This window comes from Symphodus melops (assembly GCF_947650265.1).
Source record: "Symphodus melops genome assembly, chromosome: 18".
Classification (NCBI taxonomy): Eukaryota; Metazoa; Chordata; class Actinopteri; order Labriformes; family Labridae; genus Symphodus; species Symphodus melops.
The window spans coordinates 17,573,824-17,601,788 of record NC_136708.1 but is presented as its reverse complement, the minus strand read 5'-3'; the positions used below and the strand labels follow the sequence as shown (position 1 = coordinate 17,601,788).

The following is a 27,965-nucleotide window of genomic DNA, read 5'->3' as shown; positions in this document are numbered from 1 at the left end:
CTCTCTGCCGCAGCAGCAGTCACATGACCGGGTCTTCTGCTGGATATACTTCCTGTACCTCGGTTGTTTTTCCTTCTCGAGAAAATAACGGAGCCGTCCTGAGAACCGGGCGACGACACATCGAAACCCCGCACAGCCAGGACTGGAGAGGAACACAATCATCGACCTGGCTGTATTGATTTTTTTTTTTTTATGTGTTATCTAAACTGCGGAGAGATGATCATACGAGGGGCGGATAAACAGACTTCACCGGCCGCACTTAGAAAATAAAACAAAAGCAGCAGGAAGAGGGGCCGACGGCTGCTTTTATTCTCACCGTGACCACCTTTTACATTTACGCAGAAAGTGGTGGCTACATGACGTCAGAGCTTTCCCCCTGAACGACCAGCCGATCGATATGTCCAAATACACGAGCTTTCCAGAGCCGATGGAAGACCCCAACCCTTTCCAGGTGGGTGACAGGAGCCGTGAAGCCTGTGTCAGAGAGCAGCCTGTAATGGATGAAAACCATTGATGGTGGCTCCGTGTAATAGCAGGCGTGTTGTTGCTCATGTGACTTTTGAGGGGCCTCTTCCCCACTTGTAGCTTTGATATGTACAGTGTTTGCTTGTAGCTCCCATCAACAGAGAATGATTGATTTATGATTAATGATTAATGCAACAGAAAGTCCAAGTTATTACTGTGCCGATTAAATCAATCTTTTTATTGTGTCTTATAGGATCCTGCAGTGACTCAACACAGCAGTAACACAGGTTATGCCACACTGGACCTCTACAACCCATTTGATAATAGTACTACTACAACTGGGGTGAGTAGTATGATATTTTCTTTCTGATCTCTACGTAATACAGGAGGAAATTGATGATTAAGTTCTTTACAAATGGGAAAATATTCTGCTAATCAAGGCATCTTAGTGGGACATAAGAGGGGGGTCCACAGACATACATTTATCATCCACTCCACTCATAACACAATATTATATCTGGAAAGAGTCTATATTTTTTTCGACTTAGTGATCATGGAAATTGAGCCAGTGTTTGATGCGTTAGTTTGAAGTCTTGCCTTTATTTTAAAGTAGTTACTTTTATTGTCATTGTCTGTCTCCAGAGATAGCTTCTTTTTATTTATTTATTTTTTTAAACATTCAAATAAAGATGATTGTTTTTAAACCAATGACTTGGTACATCCCTAATTCATTCACGTCTCGAACGAGGCAAGAATAAATCTTTAACGACATAACATTCGATGTGAAATCTTCCCGCTCTGATTTAAACAGCCATGATTATTGTGGCTTGTTTTGTGCTGTAGACATTTAAAAAGTTAACTAAGAGTTTTTTTTTCTTCATTATAACAGTCCATTTGAAGACAGAGCAGTGAAGTTTTCAGCTATCAAACGAATGTCCATGAAAGTAGGAATCAATCCGACACACAGAAAATAAATGTTTGTGATTCTACCCATCAGTTTTAGTGGGTAGAGTTTTGTGTTGCTAGGAAACAGCTTGGGCCTTAGTTATAGAACTCTGTCATGGGCGGTTTGTTGCTAGGACACATCGTCAGTCCACATGTCTTTCCTGTCAGTTGTGGCAATCAGAATATAAAGAAGAAACAGGAACTAAACTCGGACTTGGACAAACACAGACGTCAAGCAACAATAAGACCTTATCCTTAAGATACAAAACTGTAACTATAAAAAGCATTTTTTGCAGCATCCCTTTAATGAGCACAGCTTTTTGGTTCCCAATTTGACTCTAGATTAAATCAACACAACTTTATTTATACAGCACTTTACATACAACACAGTTGATCCAAAGTGCCAAACAGTAAGATTAAGACAGATGAAATACCTTCTTCAGTGTTGAAACTCGTACAGTATACGTCTTTTGCTGATCTAATGTATGATGTTTTCATCTATTCACTACATATGTTCCAGCCTCCTCCACCTTATGAAGCCACCTCTCCCTCTGCTCCGTCTGTACCTGCACAGACCCCACCCAGCAGGACAACACCCACGGAGCCTCGCAACTATGGCTCCTACAACTCCCAGGTAAACCCCCACTCTGAATTATTAAGCAGCTGCACTTGTCCTTTTTTTTTTTTTTTTTTTTTTTTTTTTTTTTACACCAGGTCTCATCTCCTGACATGGATATCAGCACATTCAGTGACAGCTGGGAGCAGAAATTGGAATTGTACTCACTCTGTTATTGGATCGTAACAAGTACTGGCCTTCACTGTAATAAAAGTGTTGTTATGAATATTAGAATCAATAAATCCTCTTAGTTTCACTGTGTACAGCTGGTGACCTAAAAAAAAGCAGTGAAGCACTCTATTTAAATGATTTATTAAGGAAGGCACTGTCCCAGAGATGGGCAGATGTTCATCAGTCTGATTTTTAACTTTACTTTAAATGTAAAAAACAAACAAACCGGCATTTGTTTTCTAGAAACATCACCAAGATAACACTGCAAACACACATTCCCATGTGTACCTTAAAAGCATCTCCTCTGTGAACCTCTCATGACAGCATTGTCCCATTCGAACTCCACCTCCCTCTTAAACTTAACATGCAGATGTGATGCATCATTTACCTTCCTGTCTTATTGTGTTAAGACTGCGGTGAATGCAACCACGGCGGAGCTTCTGAGGAAGCAGGAGGAGCTGGAGAAGAAGGCCCGGGAGCTGGAGAGGAGAGAGAGGGAGCTCGAGTCGCACAGCCTGGGACCTGGAGCCTGTAAGATGAGGAGGAGTCAAATAAAATGTTGGAAGTCATCAAAGAGATTACTGCTTGTGACACGTCCTTGTTCTTTTCTTCATCAGCCCGTCAGAATAACTGGCCCCCTCTGCCGGCGTTCTGCCCTGTGGGCCCGTGTTTCTACCAGGACATCAATGTAGAGATCACGCAGCGTTTCCAGCGCATCGTCAGCCTCATGTACTACTTCTGGATGTGTGAGTTCCTGTAACTCTTACTAAGTGCTGTGGTGGGAATCCTCAGGATCGTTGTGGCAAAACCGCTGTCATGTGACTCCATTACAAAGATCTAAAAAGCTCTCTCAGGGCTTCGGTGATGTGACGGCTAAAGGGATGATACTCTGTTCTTTGATCTTAGCCGTCGTGAAAGTATACTGACTAACATCTACACCCATTAACATTTAAGTTTTGTTAATGGTATTAGGGGTTTTGTAACTGAGAACAAGCGCAAAAGTTTGTACTAAAACTCTGACACTTAAAAACTGCAAGGTGGACGACTTTAGCGAGAGCAAACTGGAATCAGTCGATTCAGCTGTTGTTCGCACGGGATTCTGCGCAAGAGCCAGTTCAAATGGTTGGAGCTAAATCAAATGTTCATTGTGCTAAGGTTCTCCACACTCTGTCAGTATACATGCTGGATAAAAAGGCGGAGGTGTTTTGAAGTGGCAGCAAGCAACATGATTATTCCATTCGATAAAAAAACAAAAAACATCTCTCTCTCTCTGCTAACTCATATCACTACGCTGAGCAAATGACACAAAGCATGCCTGCGAATGGTTGTAAATCTAACTATCTGTACCGATGTGGGACTTAGAGGACGGACGGACTAACAGCTGATCAATACAACTTCTAAAGTAGCAACAGGTGGCGCCGCACCGCTGTTGTAGTTTCAACACCAGAACACGAGGATAGAAAGCAAAGATAGTGAGTGAGAGACGGAGAGGGTTGCCCCCACAAGTCACCTCGACACTTTATGATCCAAGTTTGGTACAGAGTCAGTGATTGGCTATTTATGTACATGCTAACACTGATTGGTTGTTGGATTGAGACTGAATGATTTTTAAAAAACTAAACTAAACACTTAAAGACAGATCAGAAACATATTTATTGAAAAGAAACATTTCAGTATAATTTTGCACATTTTGATTATGCTATGAAATAAAATGAACAGCTCTATTCAGACTGCTGTTTCACCTTTAATCTAAATGCTGCGGAAGCATAATCTGGGAACATAGTTATTTCCCCTTTAAACCGCCTTCAGAGGTGCTTCAGAGGCGAGACCGTTTCAGCTGAGTCAGTGGGGTAGCACAGTGTGTGTGTGTGTGTGTGTGTGTGTGTGTGTGTGTGTGTGTGTGTGTGTGTGTGTGTGTGTGTGTGTGTGTGTGTGTGTGTGTGTGTGTGTGTGTGTGTGTGTGTGTGTGTGTGTGTGTGTGTGTGTGTGTGTGTGTGTGTGTGTGTGTGTGTGTGTGTGTGTGTGTGTGTGTGTGTGTGTGTGTGTGTGTGTGTGTGTGTGTGTGTGTGTGTGTGTGTGTGTGTGTGTGTGTGTGTGTGTGTGTGTGTGTGTGTGTGTGTGTGTGTGTGTGTGTGTGTGTGTGTGTGTGTGTGTGTGTGGCTCCCGCTGTGCCAAAAGCAATGTGAACTCACCAACTGAGACACTTACATTATGCCATACAAAGACACGATGACATCTGAGGTTTGTTACGGCAATTTTGCGAGGAAAAAAAACAGTCTGAAAGGGGTTAATGTTGCGTATTTTAGCTTTTAAATTTTAGCTTTAAATTTAAACTTATTTTGACATTTTTGGTGAATGAGAACCAGAAAGAATAAGGAAGCGAAAGAAAACCTGCAAGTCAGCAGAAAATGAACACAGTGACAAAGGGAAAATAAAAATGGAACAAATGCATCTTACCCCCTTAGTATTCTACTTGACATTATTATTTTACATTTCTGAATCTTAAAAGTTGCTGATGCTGCTGATTTCACATTCATGAACTACTTAGATAATTAGCCATCTGCACAATCAGCCCTTAAAGTTAAAGCTTTAGTTATTAAACTTCCTCTTTGCCAAATGAAAGCAGAACACTCAAAGGCCTGGCAGCAGTCCTAGACCCCTGGTTTGGGGCTTTTTTTATTTCAGTCCTTTTTTGACTGTTACAAATGAAAGTAAATACATTCATTATCCCATTTATCTGAATAAAAGTTTTGTTTCTGGAACAAGGGACAACCAAAAGAGCAAACTCTGACTGCAGCAGCAGGAAAAAAGAAGGTAATAATTAGCGTAATATTGCATCAGCAACAATAAGTTGGCTTTTTCTTTAGAGAAGGAAAATGTGGGTTCAGTTTGTGTTCCCTGCAGTGCTCGATGATCCCTAAACTGACACTGTTGTGCTTTTGATCATTTTTCACTCTGTTTCTGCCTTTTATCTTTTGTTTGAAATCCAGTCTGCACCTGCACACTGCTCCTCAACCTGATCTCCTCCCTGGCCATGTTCTGCGTGGACCCCTCAGGCGGCGTCGGTCTGGGCCTCGCCATCCTCTGGGCCATCCTCTTCACCCCCTGCTCCTTTGTCTGTTGGTACAGACCTGTTTACAAAGCCTTCAGGTGTTTGTAACACTTTGTTCTTTAAAAAAAAAACAAAAAAAAACAGAAGGAGTCTTTTAAGCATGTTGAATGTGTAGATGGATAATCAAATGATGGATTTCCACGCCTAATAAAAACGCTAGTTGAAGCCTGAAACTATGTTCCATGCTTTTAAAGGAACTAAAACTGATAGATAGGAGAGGAAGTGGATTTAGGAAACAAGGAGAGCTACGGATCTGAGAGAAAACTCAGTACATTATGCTGTTGCCTCATGGAGGAAATTGGTTGCAAAATCGTGGTTTTACCAAAACTTTCAAGAGCATTTACAGTATGTGTGTTTTTGCATTTATATGAGGTCAGTATTTGTGTGTATCTGCATACTGGTAAGTCTTAAAGCTTCAAATAACTGTCAACCAAATGTAACACGTGTGTGTGTGTGTGTGTGTGTGTGCGTGTGTATGTATATATATATATATATATATATATATATATATATATATATATATATATATATATATATATATATATATATATATATATATATATATATCATGTATTTGCAGTTATTACGAAATGACAGCTTCAGTCTAGTCTTGTGTGAAGTCGATGGATGTAAACTAGCGAGAACCCTTTTTCAAACTGCCCTGAAACAGCAGTCTCAGTTTGTAATATGATAAAGATAATCAACTACGTTGAGATAACATTTGTTTTGCATTGGTGCTATACAAATTAACACTGGTGATTGATCGTCAAACAGCTCAAAATATTAGTTTGTAAATATATCTATATAAATGTCTGGAGCAGAAAGTTCATAATAAACTGGAACACAAGAAACCGTAACAGAAAAGAGTGATATTAAGAAACACGTTTGACATTCATGTCATCAAGTTGCTGCTTTGTTTTTCTCTTGAACATTATTTTCTCTCTCCCCTTCTAGGAGTGACAGCTCCTTCAATTTCTTCGTCTTCTTCTTCGTTTTCTTTGCCCAAGTGGTGACCTACGTCATCATGACCATCGGGATCCCTGGATGGGGTTTCAGGTAGGACCAATACTCCGAACTGTCCCCGGGATGCATCTCTCACCCCAGTTCAGAGTATTTATGTGAAAACCTGCATTCACAGATCTGTCTGTGGTTTTGTTATCTGCAGAGAAAAGATGAACGCACAGCACCCAGCGTTTTTAAATCTGTGTCTCTGTGTCCCTCCCTCAGTGGATGGATTGTGAGTCTGGCTGCTCTGAAGACCAGCGTCCCTGTCGGTGCGATCATGATGATGAACGCCGTCCTGTTTACGGCCCAAGCTGCCATCGGTGTTTTCATGCTTAAGAAGGTAAAAAAAAAAACTGATTTAATGATTTGGAATATTTCTAATAAAAAAATGAATGTAGTTTTTTTTCTAAAAGCATTCAGATGAACGATACTCGTATTGACTAAAAAACAGGAGGGTGTTACTATAAAGAGAGAAACCTGGTGGCTAATTACAACAAAACTTGTGCTGATGAAACTTCTCAAAGAAGAAGAAGAATGAACCAGGATCAGGCTTTTTACTGCCAAAGTGATCTTCTAACATTATTAGGAATCTTACTGCACAACCAGTATGAATATAAAGTTAAGAAGATCAAAATGTCAATATGCCATGTAAATTAGACTGTTGCTTCAGTGAAGTTCTGACAGGGAGGACACTCTTAGACCGATGTTAGGGAGATAAAAAAAAAATCAAAGTTAATCTTTCTCCTTATGGTCACGATTGCTATTGTAGCTCACTTAGATAAGCGTGTTTTACAACCGAGGGAAACTCCTCCTAAGAGCTTTAAAACTTCTGATTAAAGGTGTACCACTTAAATGATTAGTTCTGAAACGTATGAGCAAAATGTGTCATTGTTGTTAGTTCAGCTAAAGTATTGATTTATTTTGAACTATCAGTCAGGGACACGTAGGTCTAAGTCAATTTACTAAAATATTTATGAGCACTGTGCTTTAAGTTGTTTTCAACACAGCTTATAATGATTGGATGACCATTAAGAGATACAGTGACATGATCCACGAGGTCTTATATCCTGAAATTGGTCTGAGAACGTGAGGGGAAGAAGGACTGTCGCTGTTTTCCACCTAGGCCCACGTGCCCTGGTGGTCCACCTGCCACAAAGCGGTCTGTAGATAACAAACAGACTGAAGAAAAGCCAAGATATCATGTTCTGCGTATCCCTTTCAGCATCTCAGTGTGATTGATATGATGAAGAACTTGTGTGTGTGTATCCGGTGTCAGCTCACTCTGCTCTTCCTCTCTTCAGGTCCACAGTCTGTATAGGCAGACCGATGCCAGTTTCCAGAAGGCCCAGGCTGAGTTTGCCACTGGAGTCATGTCCAATCAGGCTGTGCGCCAGGCCGCTACCACCGCGGCCACCACAGCTGCACAGGGGGCCTTCACCGCACCTCGATAGAAAGACGGAGAGGGCTTGATGGGGAAAGAAGAGGAGGAGTCTGAGAAAGATGAGGGCCCTCTGAGCTTGATAGAGAATCACTTAGGTATCCATTTCCCAACAGCGGATTAGAATTTGATGGTGGGGGAACCTTAATTACCCCTCGAGCAGAAGAACTTCAAGGCACGTGCATGAGACAGAGGTGGGGTTAGCTAATTTCTAAAAGTGTACAGGACAAGCATTGCCAAACCATGAAGTAACTAAAATCAGGAGTTCAAACAAATATTCATTTAAAGAAAAAAAATAACAACAGAAAACTGAAGGTGAAAACAAACGGATGCTAAAGCTGTGTTTAGTGTTACGCAGTCTGTGTCAATGAATGCAGGGAAAGTGCTTCTTTTTTTGTATAGAAAAAAAAAAGCTGTGTGCCAAGTGGGGGTGGGTGGGGGGGTAAAGAGAACTCCACTGTACATTTGTTTTTGTTTGTGAGGATTCTTGTTTGAGATGAAGTTAAAAAGCTGAGCACTGAAATGTTGCCATTCTAATATTTGATCCTTAACTGAGCAGCTTCTGTTATTTTCATTGTTGCTTTAATGTAAAAACTAACAAGTTGTATTGTTATTATTATTATTTGCAATGAGAATGCCAATTTACATTATTGCCAAACCCGCTCATACTGTAAAGATTCTGAACATTTGTTGTTTGGGTTTCAATGGATCTGTCACTGTTCTGTTGGTGTTGCTTGTGGTTCTTATGATTATTACATGTCACTGTCTTGGTTTTAATAAAATATATTGTCATGCTTACACAGTCTACTGCAGTTATCCATGCTTTAATTGACATGATTTATTCATTACCTTGTCAATTAAATAGCAAACACTGGAACAATTTTATTCCTGTGTGTCATGTAAAAAAAGATTCAAACTGATTCTGGTGATCAAATATATCAATTATGCTACAAATTATGTCATACTTTTTGTTTATCTGTTCTTGATTTTAAGTAAGGTTGAATAACTTAGTAGTTAAATTCTGCCCCCCGTGGTTTGGAGGTAAATGGCAGTCTTTTCTGATCCATTTTGATTCATTCTTGTTCCTTTTTAGACTATTCTGTTATATTTAAAGCTTAAACATGCGTCATTTAAATTATAAATGTATTGCTAAATTTTAAACATTACACCAAATCCGTATATAGGCTATCAAGGTTTAAATGACATGGGAATCATTTCTGTCACTCAATGTTAACATTTCAAAGAAAAACACGCTTCTTTAACAAATTGCTAGATGAAGGAAAACAAGTGTTTGCGTTGCTAGGAAACGGGTTATTTTCTGCTCTAAGGTAGATGAGCTTCCGGTTTCATCAACTACCGTATATTTGTGCTTAGCTTGTTTTTAAAAATAGGGAAAAAAGCCTCTTCGATAATTGTATTCGCTGGCGACATCATACAAACTTGAAGTGAGCTGCATTTTTCGATTTAAAATTTTCGCAACGTGTTCCCTTTTCTTGAGTTGTGGGTGGGTTCTTTTTACAAGATTATAGTTTCAGCAAGTGTGCTCCTGAATCAACAGGTAAAGGTGTAAAGCCTACATAACCGTCTACAAATATACACCATTTTATTTAATAAGAGGATAATGTACCTGTACATCAGTGATGTGAATTTGCCAATTGCACGTTTGTTTTCTTCATGAGCAGGGCACCTCACCCAGCGGGATTTCTCTGACCCACAGAAAGAGTTTTTTTTCTCTTTCTCTTTTCTCCGTGGGAGACTTGTATGGGCTGCACGTCGGGCACTGCGCTTCACCGTGAAAATGGCGGAGGCTGCGGACACCCCACAACACCGCTTTTTCTGTCACTGCTGTAAATGTGAAACTAACCCCAAACTCCCGGTGAGTCATTGAAGAGTGTGTTTTAATTCCACACATTCTGCTGTGTGGATCATCCACGCGGCCAGGGGGTGTGTGTGAGATTACATTTTTTAGAGCTCCCTTATTTGTCAAAGTTTACATAGTGATTTTTAAAAAAAATTGTTCTTAAGTCAAACTTACTTGGATCAATTAAGTATCTAAATATCAAGGTGTTGATGGTGTTTTTTGTGCGTAAAGCACAAGCAGAGATCTCACATTAGAGAGAGACCGTCAATTCTGTTCGCGTTGCCATATTTAGAAGCACCACTGCTGGCGACTTTGTCCAGTTGTCTACTGTCAACTGCGTGTGACAGACGTAAAAGGGTCTGTCTGGGCGTCACCACATTCACACCACATTCACCAGCAGCGGCACACACACAGGGCTCACTAAACTGTTGCATACCACAGAGCCGCAAATAGGTGCTTTGAACCAGTGCTTTCTCATGTGTCTCTTTAGTCGTTAACGTTAACTGATTTTGTTGTTGGTCAATTTGTTCCGATTACAGCAGTTGCGCAGCTGACGCTTTTCTTGTCACGATTACGCACCGACGGTGTTATGATGGGGCAGAGCGCACGTGTGTTTGCATGTGCGTGATAGTGATGCTGAGTGAGTTTATCTGTGGGAAAGAGAAAGACTGGATGAAGCTTTGCTGCAATGACTGCATATAAGACTTTAATGTGTAAATTCCTTTGGATGCTTCCTTTTTGTGACAAGTTTTCTGAGAGTAAAAAGGATGACAAGAAAGAGGTCCCTTGATGGGATCAAAGTTGTCCTTGGATAATCCAATAAACAATTTGACCATTTAGATACTATGATGCATCTCTTATTTCTGTTAGCGTTTGTTTGTGTAATTGATCTATAGGCTACCTCTTTTTGGTGGAGACAGTTAGAAAAAACAAATTTCTCCTTCAAAAGTGACAGCATGTTCATCCTGTTGACCTCAGGGTTCAGATGCAGTTTCATAAAACAAAGTTTATCACTTACATCATACATTTCTCTTGCTGTAATGCAAACAAGAAATAAGACACAAAGCAGGTCCGTAAAATATTTCTAGAATAAAAGCCGCAGATTTGTGGAGGTATAACACTGAAGCAATTAAAGTGTCCACATTGTTTTGGTAAGGATTTTTCTTCTCTTAAAGGATTTAGTCTGCTCCATATGTGACTCCGGCTTCATTGAGGAGGTTGAAGAAGACTCCAGGTAGGACTCTGCTTTAAATGAATGTTTTTTTACTCAAATACATTTAAATGTATGCTGTACACTGTGGAAGCAAGTTCAAGCTTTTTATGACGTTTTCTTATTTTGCTCCTTTGACATTAATGCAGACTTGTTTGATTTGCTGTGTGTAGTCTCCTGCAGGACAGTGTGTCATCCTCAAGTGAAGTTTCAAACTCCTCGTTGTTCTCAGAAGTATGTCCTTGAACATGGTGCTTTAATAGAAACACACCTCTTTGACAGGCGTTTTGTTTGACATATTTTTCTGTGGTCGCTCTCCGAAGTTATGGCAGCTGCTGTTTATGGAGCGCTCGGCTCTGCTGTCAAATCCGCCCTCTTCAGAGTCAGACCTAGAGGACGGCGACCATATATCTGCAGGTCAGAGCTGTCCATCTCCAGTACTGCCCGGTGCTGTCGAGGCCACAGAAGAAGAGTTGTCCTTCCCGCCTGAGCATGAGAGGTCGTCCAGGCCTGAGCAGAGGCCTGCAGTGGAAGGGTGCGTGGACAGGGTACACAGAAACATCACCAGTGTGTGCTTAACTCACAGTGTTGACTGCTAGTCATTTATACATTTCTTATACTTGTGTCTTGTGAGTTAGTGCATGGAGATGAAAGGGGGACTGATAAAGTAACATCCATAAGCATACAGTAAAGTTACACATTAGCTTCATAATTTCACTGCAAACAAAAACATCTGACTTATCTTTAACCTACACATTTTATATGGTTCTCTAAAAGTTCATTCGACATGGCTAGATTACACTGTAAAAATGTTTCTTTTTTCTACATTCATTATTTATACATATAAGGACCAGGGCATTTATTAAGATACATGGAAAGAGGACAAGAGGTTAGGTTGGGTATTTTTAGTACTTATTTTTATAGGTGCATATAAATTATAAATAGATGAAAAAGATACCACAGAAAATGAAAATGAGTTGCAATAGCATTTATTTTAGAAGTTTCTACCTTGACTGCATACTTAAGGCAAAATTTGTGTTTTTGGATAGTCATAACAATTTGATAGACTTATTGTTAATTTCACAACATGCAGTGAAAGAAACTATTATGCATGCCCTTTATGCTAACATGTTACTTGTCAAATTGGTATTTAATAGAAACACATGATTCTAGATGAGGTCATGACTCCACTTTTCCAGCAACAGTACTCAATAGTCAGGACAAAGCCTTACAAACAAACGGGGATAAGCACCTGCCAAGTCTGGGGTTTATGGCTCGTAATCTTAAGCTAAAAGGTCAATCAATTGGTGGAGTGGTTGCTATTGTCAATGTGTGTGAAAAATATAAATATATATTTCTAGAACACATTTTTTAAATCAAAGAAAAACAAACAAAAAAGACTTTTCCAACACTCAAATTGAGTTAAATTGTTATGACAATACAGTTATACAGTAATTGTATCATATAAATCGATCAAGTTTCCAAATTGAAGTTTCCCTCATGTCATAATCTAATAAGTATAATTATTATTAAAGTGGTCATGGGACTGTTCCTCTTTTTTTGTACGCCCTTTAGGCTGTTTGACACTCGTGATTTGTTTTGGGCTTTTGTTATTTTGAGTCAAACAACTACATGTATCATTTGGATTACTGACTCCTTAATAATCAAAAATGGATGGCATGCTGTGCTTTCTTCCTTCTTCGTCCTTTCAAAGGATCGTGCAGCAGTTCTTGTCTGGCCTGTTTGCCAACAACGGAAACCCGGGTGCTACACCGGCTGCCCTGTAAATGCCTTTTAACATTTGAATTTGCATAATTGACTTTTGATTTCTTTTTAAGCTCTGTGCGAACCTTCCCGTCTCTCTGCTGCTCTCTTTCTGTGTTTCACTCAGATCCAGTATGCTGCAGTTGCATGGAAACCCTGGAGATTATGCATGGGGTCAGGGAGGTCTGGATGTTGTCATCACAGAGGTCAGTGACATCAGAGGTGGTGGTTTTTGAGCATATGGCCTCATGATAAGTTGGACCATTGTGCCTTCTTCTTTCCTTTCTTTTAGCATCTTACATTGAAGGCCAACAACTACTGCCTCCCTTTTCAGTCTGTCTTCACATCCACATCTCTCTACATCAACATGAAACTCTTGTTTTACTGCCCCCGTGTTCCCTCATTTCTTTACATATGTATCACACTGTTTTCTTCTTCATAACTCACTCAGTTATTGGGACAGTTGGAAAACGCTGGCCCCCCTCCTGCAGAGAAGGACATGATCTCATCCCTGCCAACAGTTTGCATTTCTCAAGAACAGACAGGTGTGCACAAAGTGGCAAACACCACATCACATGATCATTTTTTACTTTGATTTCGTGTTCCCACATTGATTGGGGTGATGTGCCTTTTCCTCCTCTTTTGTTCTGACCTTTTCACGTCTTCCTTCCTCCCATATATCCTCCTCATATTTTTCCTCTCCTTCTTCAGCCTTTCCCTCGTCTCCTTCTTAATTTGACATATTGGCTATATTGGCATTCATGTGTGTTCTCTACTCATAAGACAATCAACAAACCACATATTGTGTAGCTACATATTCTTCATGTCCCTCTGTAGTATCTTTTTACTGTTATTGAGTTCCTTGATATATTTTCTCATGTTTATCACATCAAAATCATCATATCACCTCTCCTCCAACCTTATACCTTCTCCTATCTCTTCTTTCCTCATGTGTCTTTCTTTTCTCCTTCTTATTGCAAAGAGGAGACCTGCATATTCATGAGCATTTATCAGTCAATCATGTTGATCCTGGTGATTAACAACCAGCTAAAAGACAAAAAAAGAAAAGACATGACAAAACAAACAAACAGGAAACATTAGTGTAGTCTTTTGTTCTAAATTGTAATTACTTAGTGGAGGTTAAATAAGTGTTATTTAAATATATGGTTTCAGAGATTAGGAGTAATGACTCATTGTGTATTTCATGAATGTGTTGCGTCTACTGTTTGTGTTTTTTTTTCTGTGTCAGACTGCAGACTGGAGTGTCCGGTATGTAGGGAGGAGTACTCATTGGGTGAATCTGTCAGGAAGCTTCCCTGCCTTCATATCTTCCACAGTGAATGTATAGTGCCTTGGCTGGAGCAGGTGAGGATGATGAGTGAATGTGGATAAAGGTTTTGTACACTAGTTCTTCAGAGCATATCACACATGGAGACACAACGTTTTTTTTTTAATCTAAGCTTCAACTTTGGATGCTGTTGGCTTTCAACTTCAAATCAATACATTTCCTCTCTCTGTCACAGCATGATACCTGCCCAGTGTGCCGTAAAAGCCTTGACGGTGTCGACAACAGCCTCCCGCCCATGTCAGAACCTCACGACGCCCGCTTCATTCGGACAGAGCAACAGGAGAGACAGGCGAGCTAAGAAAAGGGCCAACACCTCTACCTCCTCCATTGTTTTCAAGAGACTGCTGTTGAATTAAACGCATATATTAGCCGCTCTCTGCTGAGAACCTTTATGTTTACTCATCCAGTGTATTCATTTTGTAACTAACACATAGAAGCCCCTCGGCATGATGGAGGTGTAGTGCCCTTCTCGCTACACTGCTTCAAAGGTGGATGTCTGAATGACTGACTTTGATTGCACTTACTACTCAGCACTGAGCTGCCGGTGATTCTCAAAATGATGGAGATACACAGTTATGCATAGAGGTTCTTGGTAAAAGGATTTCTTAAAACAGAATATGTTGTGGTCTTTTTATCTTCCTCGCTATTAAAAGCTTACTGAAGGCCTACCCTGTGATCCTTGACCTCTACACCTCCTTCATCTCTGAGGTTATATTCTTCTCAGATTTGTATACACACCCTTATGTCTGACAATAAGTGGGGTTCACATTACATTTTAGATTCACTGAGTACATATTTAAGGCTTTTTTACATATTGCTGTCATCAATATGTATTGTTTCTTTTACACTTTAAATAAGTGAACACAATGACTGTTTTGTTACGCTTTATTAAACCAATATGGATTAGAATATGAAAAACAATATCCAGTGCGTTAGTGTAAAACACAAATGATTAATCGTACATTTGTGATGAATCAATCGATTCAAAGGTGTCACATTGGTACTCTAAAAAATGAAATGCAATAATATGGTGAGTGTCCATGTGGAGCAAAATGTTGGCTTCCCCATGACAGAAAATGATAGAGCTGCAAATATTGCAGAAAGACTGCACAAATAGCACATCCAACATGATGCAGCATCTAATCAACAGCACAATGAGAAGCTTCGATCACCTCCCCTAGTTGCAGGAAGAATAAAAACACATTAAAAGGCCAAACCACAGTGAAAAGTAGGTTTGCAACCCCTGAGGAAATCTTCTCAGTCCTAATTTGTCCATGCAGTCTCGTTTTGTGAAATAAATACAGTAAGTGAGAATTGTATCGTGAACCCAGTATCGTGAATCATATATGTTGATTGAATCACTTCATCTCTATAAAACACCTATTCCCAACAAAAGAAGAACAAAATGAAGACACAGCTTTAAAAAATAGTTTCATAACATCCAAAAACGCATCACAAAAAACAAACTGTCAAAATTAATCTGCAAACAAAACACGGACGGCTATACAGAAGCCTCGCCTAACTATAATAATGTAAATGTATATCATCAGGATGATTTATTTATAGGGTTGTTGATGCTTGTCTGTACTGTTTCCATATATACATATCACGTTATGTTGACGCTGTTTCTCCTTCGTAGCAGCTGAAAGCAGAGGCAGCGTCGCAGGTTTGACAGTTGACCGTTGCGTCCTCGACCCGCCTGAAACAGCAGCATTCAACGGCAACTGAAAATAGTCAAATAACAAAACACAGACATGTTTTTTTATTCTCAAAGACTTGGGACCACAACAACAACAAACCGCGTACAACCGACATTTGCTCTCCTCCTCTCCTCTCATCATCTCCCTTCCGCCCTTCTCGGTCCGTCCTCCCCTCCTTCCCTCCCTCCCTCCCTCCTCTCCGGGACTGTTGTACTGACACAGTAGCGATACGGGGCTGAGCAGCAGACATGGAGGCCCGATTAACGAGAGAGGCCCGTGCTGACACATCCAGGCCCAGCTAACGGTGTGTCGGAGAGGATTACGGAGCGTCTCGGGAGATATCACAGATACCACTCGCTGTAAGGAAAAAAAGGGATTTTTTTTTACCACCGAGAAAAAGAAGAAATAGAGGGAGATCCATTTCGGATCTCTGTTGATTCAACGCAGCCGCCATTTTGTTGACAGTTAGTGTTTTTTTTTTTTTTTAATAACCTACACGGCACTGCATCTCATATTTTATGCCACTGGAATATAACTCTCCATATTTTTTTTAATATTGCGTGTGAATCTTAGTTTACTCACATTGTGCTTTTGCATTTGAACCAACGTTGGGTTATTTTTCTTCTCTGATTTAGCTGCCTTGCTAGTGCATCGTTAGCTGCTGTAGCTGAGATGTAGTAACACGAGTGTCTACGAGAAAGTGACGGAGATGTAAGATTATGTACATCACTTGCACAGTGTGGTGTCACGGATTAACTCAGCCTACACAAATGGTTTAATAGCTGCGCGTATTTACTACTATAAGTTAAAGCTTCACAGGGATAAATAAGGCTAAAGTCGTCCTCGAGCAGGCTAGGTTAGCCGCTGCCATTGATACAAAATGTAACGTTAGCTACTAGCCTGTTACAAAATAAACACAAGCCTTTCCTCTGTGCATGGGTTGTAATAAGTGTCATCACTGTACAACCTCGCGTTTTACTAGCATGTCATACATGTATAAATGTGTTTTGGGATGCTCTCACAGTTCACACGGTCACAAGTTTGTGCGGTAGACGCAAAGGGTAACAATCAAACATAGTTGGCGGTCAATAGCTGCACTGATTTATTTTTTTCTGTCAGTCTGATGTTTGTAGAGATGATCATCTTGTCATGACAGATCGTACGTTTGCTGTGCAATCGAATAAAAATAAAAGGGACAGATTGTGTATTTCGGATGATCTCGTAGTAAAACGGCATACACTTTGAATCTATGTCCTAAATACACATTCAACATATAGTCTTAATCTGACACTCCCCCCTCTCCTCCCATGTTTTGGTTTTTGCAATTCAGTGCTTGGAAGATATAAAAATGTGGCCACCACGTTGATACCCACGAAGGGAGGACACGGCGGAATAATGTGATCACCATTTCTGGACAATTACAGAGGTGAGTGAATAATATGACCGCTCAAGTATTTGTAATGTTGTCGCTGTTGTCATCGGTGCAGATTCACCACAATCTGCTCGCGTTTACTGTTTGTTGGTCAACCTTGCAGATGTTTACACTGTGCATGAGTATGTGTTTGCAAATCATTACTCGGTTGCATGCATCACCCCCTTTAGAAAGTGCAAAAGCACGTCTCAGAAGGCCGGGGCTTCTTTCGTTTCAGACCGTAAACATGACTAATCACGGGCTGAATTTAAAGTGAAAATGAAGGCGATGTGTTCACAGACAAGTGTGTTATTCCCATGAGAGGCAGTGTTCGACTGTACGGGAAACAGAAAGCAACATTATTTGGTCTGTTCCTTTGGCCAACCAAAGTTGTTTGCTTAAACAGAGCAGTGAACTTATTTAAGATGTTCTATGCAAATTGTTCACACTAAATTAGGGCTCACTTCCCCGGACTGCTGAAGGACGCAGACGGTGCCGCTTGTCTGACACCTGTCATTCTGCTCCGATGTATTGAAGCCTTCTGATGCAATTTTTTTTGAACCTACGAGGTTCACACGTTATTGGTGTCCTTTCCATTCAAGTCCTCTCGTAAGGTTTGTGCACTTTCCGCACAAACTAATGGTAGTAGCAAAGGAATTTGGCACCCCCCCCTCCCCTTCTAAACCAATACCGATGGAGTAAAAGCCCTGTAAATGACACGGCGCTCTGAGGGCAGACGCCAGCCCTCATGTGAATAATAAGGTGGGGGGTGGGTTGGATACTATTGCTATGGCCAAGGGGAAATCAGCAGTTATGAACAACGTGTGCAAAAGTGAGGAGGGAGTGAAAGGAGGGAGGGAGTAAGGGATAAGAAATGGGAGGGGGCGCGGGAAGTTGTTTACTACGTTCCTGTCTGCTCTGCCATTTCTTAGCTCCTTGGCCTGATATTGATTATTGATTCTCTGCTTTACATTTGGTATCTGTTATTCCTGTTAATACCCGTTAAAACGTTTTATTTTCAGAGTTTTAAAATCTGGATTTACTTAACAGTAAGGAATCAGTTTACAGTTTGTTTTGTGCATATATGGAACTATTTTTAAATGTGATAAAAAGTAGGAAACAAAGTAAACATTAGAACTCTAAATAAAGTGAATTATATAGAGTCAAAAGAAAATGATATAAAACACGTCCAGTGTAGATGTAAAAGTTGTGTTGTGAAATGTAGCAAAAGGAATTAGTAAAAGTTTACAGTCTGGAACAACTTAAAAAATACAGACAACGTTGAAGCAGAGATGATTCTTTGTTGTAATAATCCTTCACTGATTTAACATAACCAAAAGTAATGTATGTTAACATCAAGTATTACTCTTAAAGTGAAAGCCACCATCAGGCATACATGACTGATATCTGACTGTAACTCTTGTAGAGCTCTTTTTGATGTCTTAAAGTATGACTTGTGAAACTTAAATGACGGCAGGATCCTTTAACTGTACAGAAGTACCTCAATACTAAACATGAAAACGCTTTATCAGTCATGAACGACAGAGTTATTCGACAGATGTTCATCTGAAGACAACATGTGCCAGTAAATGTCCTGGGTGAGAGGATTGTTTTGACTCTCCAGGAGGTTTTTTTTTCTCTCCACTTGTGTCAGCAGCACCCACAGTGTAAGGTACTACAGTTGCTTATTTTTGGCATAGCTGCTGTTAGGCAGCGGAAGCGGCTTGTGTGTCTGTGAGCATTTAGTATAAAAGAATGAGGGCAACATTTGTCACTCGGAGAAGGGCACAGGGAACAGAGTTAGGAAGGGTGGCGGTGGGTGAAATGTGTTTTGGATTAGAGCAGGAACACAGTGACTTTAGTTTGTGTGCTGTTACTACTGCGTTCCAAGTTTGCAAAATAGAGACAGGAAGAGGAGGGAAAAGCTCTAAGAAATCGGTGAAAGCACACAGAAATTGATGGAGTGTTAAAGAAAAGAGGGAGGTGTGATTTGAGTGTGGTATGTGTAGCAAGGGGGAGTCTACAGTTTTGAGGCGAAATGGAGTGAGTAATTGAAGAAAACATGGAGAAGAGGGCGTGGGGGAGCTACGAGCCAGACTCCAAAAGTCAGGCTGCATTTACTGTGTGGTTCAACAAAAAAAAAAAAAATCTCTACTACTGTTTTCCAGAGTCATAATCCAAAACAAACATGGGCTAAGACTGTGCAGGGCTGATTCTGTTGTTTTTTTTCCTCTGCGTCTGACACTTAGCTGATGTGACGACTTGCATGACTTTCCAGAGGCTCCATTAAGTAGCTCCTTTAGTGCTCTCTGCTAATGTAGGACGCAGAGAAACCGCCGGCACGTTGACGCTCTATCACTCACTCGCAGTTGCTGCCGGCGAAGGCTGGGAAAGGCAGTCGGATCCTCTGTCTAGTCCCAGAGGGCCCAATGTGCTGAGGTCACAGTTCTGAATTGCCTCCAAATGACTTCACCCGGAGAAAGCACCTGCTTGGGGGCGAATCCGCATTAAATCACTCAGTGGCCATTGGGAGCTGTAGACAACTTCATTGAATTGTTCTGTCCTCTAAGGAGCACAATTAAGAAACGTGCTGCTCTCTGCTGCTGCTGTGCTCACGTAGGGATGTCCGACACTATCGCATGCACCCATTTTCACTGCAGCTAATGAGGGGACTTCAGGGATTGCTCATTTGGCATCTTATCTCGTAACACCTCAGAAGGATGTGGCAGCACTGTGGGATTAACTATTGATTCTGGACTTTGAGGGCTTTGTAGTTCTTTGGTGGACAATTCAGAGTCCTTGAGCCTAAGGTTACATTTCTCAGGTAGGCGATCCTTCGCTGTGTAAATAGGTCACACATTGTTATAGCCTGTTAGGACGAACGAACCATAAAAAGTCACCCAGACAGAATGAAGGACAGCCTCTATCTAAACAGATGATAAAAATTGTTGTCCTCCGTCTGCTTTCCAACATCATTCATTAAAAGACATTTTTATACTTCTTTGTTGCAGGGAACCGTTCCAAACTGTCAGTGCGTGCTTGATGTTCTGTTTGAAGGTGGCTAATGTGGAATTGTTTTGCTCTCTCCTCCCTTCTGTCTCTTTTCTCTCTTATTTCTCCGACAGTTGAAGGACGGAGAAAGAGGGCTGGACTGCCGAGGACGGGAGAAAAGCCATCCCCAGTCAAGGAGAGCTTCACCTTAACTGTTATCCCCCTTCCCCCTTTCCCCCCCTTTTCCCCAACCCATCCCCTTTATAAAAACTCTGCCTGTTAACCACAACATCCCCTACCCAATAAACCTGCACACACGCCAAAATTCCCGATGGATGCGAAGATCCAGGGAGGGACCGCAACTCCACCCCCTCTGCTCTTAGGTACCCAAACAGGGGAGAGAGAGAAGGAGGGAGGTGGGGGAAAGAAAGAAGATGAGGAGGAGAAGAAGAGGGACAGGGAAAAGGAGGGAACGGCCGCCGTCTCTGCGGGTGCAGGAGCGAGCGGGCCCGGAGGTGCAGGTGGTGACCAGTCCCATTTCTCCATCAAAGAGAGCAGCCTGTCGGAGGGCAACGTGAAGCTCAAGATTGGCCTTCAAGCAAAACGCATGACGAAGCCGCCGAAGATCTTCGAGAATTATGTGTGCCGACCAGCCTTCAAGGCCACCGTGAGGCACACGGGGCGCGGAGGAGGCGGTTCTCGTGGAAACCGCGCCGGAGCTTCAGGGGACGGGCCGGGCAGTCAAAGCCAGGTTGCAGTACAGAGCAGGGAAAAAGAGAAGGAGAAGAGTGCAAGCGTCAACAAACCAGCCCCATCATCCTCATCAACCCCCTCTGCTAAAGCTCCAACTCCTCCCCCTCCTGCGCCCACTCCAACCAGCACTACAACCACATCATCACAAGTGAATGGGAACGTTCCAGCGAAAAAGGTAAGGAGTGAAACCATGAAGGATTTATTTATTTAGACCTTGTGTACATACATCAGTACATTTACCTTACTTCCTTAAACAGTTTCAAAGTCAGTCATCCGTGAGGCAATGGTCCCTGACAACGTAACCATAGTAATCACAATGTTATTGCACATATAAAGAGCAAAGCATAAATTGTTCTTTAGTCTTTGTGTGCGCTGTTGGCCTGTCTCTATTCATCATGCACCGCCCCCTCCAATCTCACACCGTGCATGTCGTCTGTCCTCTGTCTCTGACTGGCCAAGTCCTATCCCCCCCCCCCCCCCCCCCACACGACCTCCCTCTCTCTCTTTAGCTCCCCCTCTCTGTCCCCAATCTGACCCTGATCTGAAGTGTTATTGAACTGAATGTAACTTCCCCATTGGGTATGGCAGAGAGGAAGCATTGGACAGAAAATGCCATCGATGAATTGCAGTTTATGAAAGAGAACTAAAAACCTATTTCTGATTGATTGTTTGTTGTTTTAGCACTGGGTGTCTTTTGCTTGAGGTTAAGATTTTGCTTTTTAGCTTCAGTAGCATTATTCCTACAGCGTCTGTCTCATTTTCACGTTTGTGTTCATAAAATTGGAGTCAAGCAAAAAAAAAAAATATTGGAAACTGGATGAGATTTAGAATAAGATGTAATACAACTAATGAATAAGTTAACTAATTGAAATAAATGTAATCCACAAATATTTTTTAGGTTTTATTTCCCTGCAAACACTTCAGCCAACTGGATGTGTAAATTTCTAAATAAAAGAATTGTCACAACTTCCTGAAACTTTGCCGTAAAACAAAATCATCAATTAATTGTTTGAAAAAAAAAAAAAGCACCTGGTAGATTACATGGATGGGATTAACATGCGTAATAAAAAGTACTGTTGCTTTTTTTCCCCCACTAGGGTCCACCAAAGTCGGATAGCAAGTCTGATGCAAAGCCAGACACAAAAGCATCCACAAACACATCTGAGAGGCCCCTGAACCTTCACCGCCCTCCACCAGACAGCAAATCACATCCTTCTGGGAAGAAAACATCAGCTTCACAACCCAACCCCCGGACTTCCCCTCCACTCCCTGTGCCACAGGAACCCATCTTTGATGGTGTGAAACCTCCTCAATACACCTACAGCACTGATAGCCAGAGAGACAAGGACAAAGGTGTTCAAAATTGGGGAGCACCAACAGTCACTGAGAAATTAGCTCAACTCATAGCAACATGTCCTCCATCAAAGACCCCCAAGCCAGCCAAATCTGGAAAGATGGACTCCACTCCTTCTATCCCAAGCTCTGGGTTTATGGCCCCCACAGCCAAGCAACGAGACAGGGCTTTGGCCAATAGGAACACATATTCGAGAGTTGTACACCTCTCTCCTCCGCCTCCTGTTTCACGACCACCCGGTCGACCCTATGGCTCGAGGAACAAAGACAGTGTTATGGAAAATTCACCAGCTCTGACACCGCTGAGAAAGGAGGAAACGGAAGGGTCAGGGAAAGCTAGTAGCAGCAGCACTAACAACATAAACAACAGCAACAGCAGTAGTCGCAGCAGCAGCCCCGCACTCACTTTTGGCAATAACCGCCTTTCGGTCATGTCAAAGGACAGCAGCAGTGACAATGGCAACAGTGGCATTTCAAAGTCACAGTCGCGGACAGCTCACTGCTCACCCCATACCTCGTCTTCACCGTCATGTCCCATTTCGTCCTCCTCCATCACCTCAGCTGAGCAGAGGATGGCGAGTGCATTGACTCACCTGGGCTCCCCTGTTCCCTCACAACGGCATCATGCGCGAGCGAGTCCACCTTTGGCAGAAGAAAGCAGCGCAAGTGAGGTGGAGCAGGACAGAGACGGCCCCAGAGACTTAACCAAGTCCCCCCCTCACACAGGAAAGTCAGAAGGAAAAGACAAGGGGGCCGGTAACCAGTCACTGCGAGGAGAAAGGGGGACGAGCTCTAGTCCGAGTAAGCGCAGTCCCAATCTGGATGGAAGTCGTCTCGGTCGGCATAGCAGTTCCCCTGAATCTGTAAGACAAAGAGCGTCTTCACCGGAGCTAGATGGTGAAGAGGGCTCCCAGACGCCTCTCAGAGATGATTCTCCTGATTCATCTGTGGACTCTCCAGAAGAGCAGGACAGCAAACCCCTTAAAAAACGCAGGGGTAGGAAACCCCGCTGGTCCCGTTTCATGAACAGGGCACAGAGTCAAAGAACAGATCCAAACAATCCCTTCGATCAGAGCAATACCATATTGCCTTTATCTTCAAGCATGGAAACCCAGTTGCCGCCAGTTAAAAGACCTGTGGGGAGGCCTCCAAATCCAAATAAGGTCAGACAAAATCCTGTGCCACAAAGTACAGCGTCACAACTCTTTCCACCCCAGCCTAGGAAACGGGGAAGGCCAAAATCTAAAATGCCAACACTTGACGCGCCGGCCCGTGGGTGCCTCCCTAACAAGCTTGCTCCCTCCAGGGTCTTCTCATCTTTGCTGAAGTCCAAAGAAGAACAGGACCCACCGGTTCTTCACCCAGAGGTGGACCTCAACCCCCCTAAACCGATGCCTAGAAAGCGTGGACGCCCTAAGCGCCTTCCTCCCACCTTGCCCCAGGAGGGTCAGCCTCCCACGTTAGCCCCCGAGGCAGGGGACATGGGAGATAAACGATTCCGCAACAAAGGAAATGGGCAGCTCATCATGAAAACTATCATAGGCAAGATCAATAAGATGAAGAGTGTCAAACGGAAGCGCATCCTCAGTCAAATATTGTTGGGCCCAAGAACAGAGGAAGCCCCTAAAAGTGTCACCAGCGGGGTCGTTGGCTCTGCAGAAGCTGCGACCCAATCCTTGTCATCCCTGGCTGCTTCTTTTGGGGGAAAACTGGGGCCGCAGATTAACGTCAGCAAAAAGGGCACAATATATATGGGGAAAAGGAGAGGCCGTAAACCAAAATTGTCGATGAACGCTTCAACCCCACCACCAGACCCTTTCTTATCCCCAAACGCCACTTCGCCCCTCCATCACCATCATTTACAGTCCCAGCAGCACCACCAGCTCTCCTCTTCAGAGGTCTTTCCCTCCCCCTCTCTCTCGCAGTCAAGTGGAGGCCACAGCCCCATCAGCGATGCCAGCTTTGTGGAGCCCGGCTCGGTGCACTTTGCAGGTCATTCTCACTATTCTATCCCCCACCACAGCCACAGCACGTTCTCCTTTCCTCCCCCGACCTTCTCGGCTCCTAATCCGCGCAACCAAGGGCTGAGCTCATCATCGATGGCTTCAGCGGCTTCCCAGAAAAAGTCCTCTTGCCGTGGGTACCATCATCATCACCACCATTACAGGCAGCACTACCATTATCATAAGCTTTCCCCTCCCAGGCCGCTCCATCCCACCTCCCCGGCCCCCCTCAGCGAGCTGAAGGAAGCCACTCCGTCACCAGTCAGCGAGTCACACAGTGAGGAGACGGTGCCCAGCGACAGTGGAATAGGAACGGACAATAACAGCACCTCTGATCGCGGCGAGAAAGCAGGAGGGCCGGGTGGATTGGGTGGACTCGGGATGCCACATGGAGTAAGCAGTGGATTATTAATGCCAGGGGTCATGGGTTCAGCCATGGGTCCGGGGGTCGGCCTCAATTCCAGAGGCAGGCGGCGACACTCGGCTGCGCTCAGGGAACATCCCTCTCCCTCCCCATCCCCTCACGGGGCAAGGTCATCCCCCGATCCCCGGAGACCTCACCCCGCAGCCCCCTCCTCCTCCTTAATAGGACACAAGGAGAAACATAAGCACAAGTGTAAACGCCGCAACCATGGGTGCCCTGGCTACGACAAACTCAAGAGGCAGAAGAGGAAACGTAAGAAGAAGTACCTGCAGCTGCGTTCTCGACGGCTCGACCCGGACTTCCTCGCAGAGCTGGATGAGATTGTCGTGAGGCTGAGTGAAATACGGATAGCTCACCGAACCATGGGACACCGGCTCAGCGGCGGAATTGGCGTGGCGGCAGGAACGAGTAGAGTGCCAGGGGCCGGGAGCAGGGCCAGTGGTAGTCTAGGAGGCACAGGTGGACCTCCTCCACATCATTATGTGCACAGGGATCTCCTTCCTACCATCTTCAGGGTTAACTTTGGCAGCTTCTACTCGCATCCCGCATACTCATGCGACCCCTTGCACTATGTTCGTAAACCAGACATGAAGAAAAAACGCGGGCGGCCTCCCAAACTGAGGGACTCTATGTCAGAGGTTCCTTTTGTCGCCGGGCTTGGATTCCCCCTCTCAAGCGGTGGTTTCTATCACCCATCCTACAGCGTTCCTTACTCCTCCGGGCCCCTGGGCTTGGGCTACTACAGAGGCTTTCCCCCAGCAAGTGCTCTGTATCCCCACCCACACCACCAGTCTCCCCACACAGCCCCTTCCCACCACTCTCACCACTCCCCCTCGTTCCCCCCACCTCCCCCAACATCCTACATGCATCATCATCACCCCTCACATCTCCTGCTCAACCCCTCCAAATTTCACAAGAAAAAACACAAGCTGCTCAGGCAGGAGTACCTCGGCGGAGGAAGGTCCCCTGTCCTGTTCCCTCCCATGTCCTCGGAGCTGTCCTTCAATTGGCACCACAAACACAAACACAGACACAAACACAGAGAGCGTTGCGCCCAGGAGGACAGAGAGGAAGCAGCCAGAGGAGGATCAGGGAGCAGGGCCGGAGCAGGGAGTTCTGAAAGTGGAGCAACAGGGAAAGGAGAGAGAGCCAGCAGTTTAGGAATGGCAGAATCTCTACAGCGATGCCGCTTCGGGCGAGACAACTCCAGCACCAGTGCCAGCAAGCAACCCGCTACGACTTCTGCCAACTCTCCTTCTTCTTCCTCATCCTCTTCTGCAGAAAGGTACAAGCGCAAAGAAAGCTCCATGTCCTGCCTCGGCCCCTCCCGGCTCGCACTGGGCAGCAGCTCAAAAGGCCACCACCCAGTAGAGTCGTGGTTCAGGATGGGCAGCTCGAAAGCAGACTACTCTAAACTTTCCCGGGGCCACGTCGAACCTGGCCAGGGTCCCTTCTCAGATAGAAGGGCTGAAGACCCGGCAGGTTGCTCTGACAGCGAGGATGAGGAGCCCCTCACGCCGACGGACGACACCGAGCCTGGAGCGCATGATTCTCCCAATCTTACAAATCTATTTGCCTCCGCTCTCACCCGCACTACGGCGAAGGGGGGCAGGGGCAAAAAGGCTGAGGTGGTTGCAGAGAGTTCCAGCTTCTCCCGCATAGACCGGCCAATGAGGAACGACCGCTCAACATCAGCAGAAAGGAGAGAGTTAGGCAAGTTCAATTTGTTCAAGTAACATTTCAAATCAATGTTTGTAAAAGGGCTGCCTACCTCAGATCATATTCACATAAAAATTTAGACATCAATGTGACCAGTAACGATGGCAGCATTGAGCTGTTTGCATTTCATTATTTTTGGCATTCAATTCATTCCATTTTATCCCAGAAGCATGCATAAGCTCTGCTACACCTTTTAGAACAGAAACTCTTATGACACAAATTAAATTGAGTGTTGTCAAAGGTTAGGGAGTCAATTGTGGACCAAATTCACTTTCCAAAAATAGTTCTGATGTAGCTGTATAAAGAAGCGTGTGCCTGAATCTGATTGGCTGATTTCAGATGAGCTTCATGGCTCGGCACAGTTTTTGGTGAAACTGGCACAGTGTGCAATCAATTAGGTCCAACACTGATTCCAGGGCTGCATATTTGGGCAATAACTCTTTTAGACGCTGCCATGTGGCACAGCAGGGGGGGGGGGGGGGGGGGGTTCTCAAATCTTGTTTGATCTCTGCACAGTGAATTCTGTTGAAAATCCTTCATAAAACTGAGAGATGGTGAAGTGGTTAGAACTGGAACCATTCACACATCAGTTGTGGTTGGATCAAACAGCAATGGAAATCATCTGTGCTGTTGTTTCAGCTATCCCAGCTATTCCCTGTCTGTGCAAAAAAAAAAAATACTAAGTGCAATAGACTTATTCTAAAGGGGGGGGGGTCTCTTGATGACATCCCCTGTGCAAACTTCGTCTGACATTTGGTAGCTCTTACTAGTGGTTACGGGCATGGCTAAAAAAAAAAAACAACCAAACATGTGCTCTGACTTAAACTGGCTCCTGTGTGAGTGTTCATGGCTGCCATTTGCCACATTTAATGTTGCATTCCTGCAAGAGCCAAGGAGATGGAGTGTTTTGTTAGCATGCTATATTTAGTAGACATTTCCCTCAATAGCCCACAATGGTGAGGCCTTTCCATGTGGCTGATGTGAGGAGCCTCGGAAATGTTCATGTTTTCAGAGTGAGTGAATAATCCCCCCCCCCCTGCTAAGAATGATGTGCATTTGTAAGCAGTGGGAGGTCACGTGTGTGAAGAGAATACTTCAAATGACACGACCTGGTTATCAATAATTGGGCAGTATTTTCCAAGCTACCAGAAAGGTAACCTAGAAAAACAGACAGTCCACACAATGCGGGCAGGATGAAGTGTGGCTTTGGCTGATTGCAAAGAAATCTGATACTTCCCTGCAGGGTTGTTTGGAAGTGTGGCAAGTTGAAAAGTTCTGTGAACTCGAACAATCACTGCTGTGTTGTAGGTTTGTCAACAACTGCTGCTTTGTCTCCACGTGGCAGTGTTTGAATATAAATCTAAATGTAGATCTGTGTTTTCAAGCTTCAGTATTTCAGATACTAAAACTTTACGTTCCATTCACTTTGGAAGTCAGATGTCCCAGCTGTGATTGATTTAATTACACAAACCAGACGAACGCCTGACTCAGACTGCAGGATGATCGGGCCGATTTGAGGTCCGACTCTTCCATCCCGACAATCGCTCTTCCATCCTGACTCGAGGCTGCTTGTTACCGTGCGAGTCGTATAAAGATCCAATCTTAACGAGCAGATTGGGGACGCCTGATATTTACAGTTAAAGAGCTTGACAATAACGTCATCACAAAGGTCGTGT

General features: G+C 43.5%; 3 protein-coding genes across 6 annotated transcripts in view; all 3 read left to right on the top strand.

Annotated features, from left to right (window-relative positions):
- Positions 1 to 9: 9 nt before the first annotated feature.
- scamp3 (secretory carrier membrane protein 3) lies at positions 10 to 8,550 on the top strand. Its single transcript, XM_079367561.1, has 9 exons — positions 10 to 451; positions 719 to 808; positions 1,931 to 2,044; positions 2,608 to 2,728; positions 2,815 to 2,943; positions 5,188 to 5,347; positions 6,264 to 6,365; positions 6,537 to 6,654; positions 7,616 to 8,550. The coding sequence occupies exons 1-9, from the start codon at positions 398 to 400 to the stop codon at positions 7,763 to 7,765; spliced, it is 1,038 nt and encodes a 345-aa protein (XP_079223687.1). The 5' UTR covers positions 10 to 397; the 3' UTR covers positions 7,766 to 8,550.
- Positions 8,551 to 9,052: 502 nt separating this feature from the next.
- Positions 9,053 to 14,325, top strand: rnf115b (ring finger protein 115b). Of its 2 annotated transcripts, XM_079367562.1 has the most exons (10): positions 9,053 to 9,310; positions 9,435 to 9,628; positions 10,789 to 10,847; positions 10,997 to 11,057; positions 11,147 to 11,358; positions 12,538 to 12,606; positions 12,715 to 12,793; positions 13,039 to 13,132; positions 13,837 to 13,952; positions 14,111 to 14,325. In XM_079367562.1, exons 2-10 carry the CDS (start codon positions 9,551 to 9,553, stop codon positions 14,231 to 14,233), a joined length of 891 nt encoding a protein of 296 aa, XP_079223688.1. In that variant the 5' UTR covers positions 9,053 to 9,310; positions 9,435 to 9,550; the 3' UTR covers positions 14,234 to 14,325. The 2 variants fall into 2 exon arrangements, with proteins under 2 accessions (XP_079223688.1, XP_079223689.1); XM_079367563.1 differs by lacking the exon at positions 12,538 to 12,606.
- Positions 14,326 to 14,849: 524 nt separating this feature from the next.
- Positions 14,850 to 27,965, top strand: part of ash1l (ash1 (absent, small, or homeotic)-like) — a 30,877-nt gene continuing 17,761 nt past the window's right edge. For 2 of the 3 annotated variants that reach the window (XM_079367551.1, XM_079367549.1), the window contains exons 1-4: positions 14,850 to 15,994; positions 16,966 to 17,061; positions 20,172 to 20,965; positions 21,888 to 26,283. In XM_079367551.1, coding sequence (XP_079223677.1) covers positions 20,369 to 20,965; positions 21,888 to 26,283 — 4,993 coding nt within the window. In that variant the 5' untranslated portion in view covers positions 14,850 to 15,994; positions 16,966 to 17,061; positions 20,172 to 20,368. Of the gene's footprint in view, positions 16,100 to 16,965; positions 17,062 to 20,171; positions 20,966 to 21,887; positions 26,284 to 27,965 lie in introns of all 3 variants that reach the window. The other variant, XM_079367550.1, reaches the window with a different exon arrangement.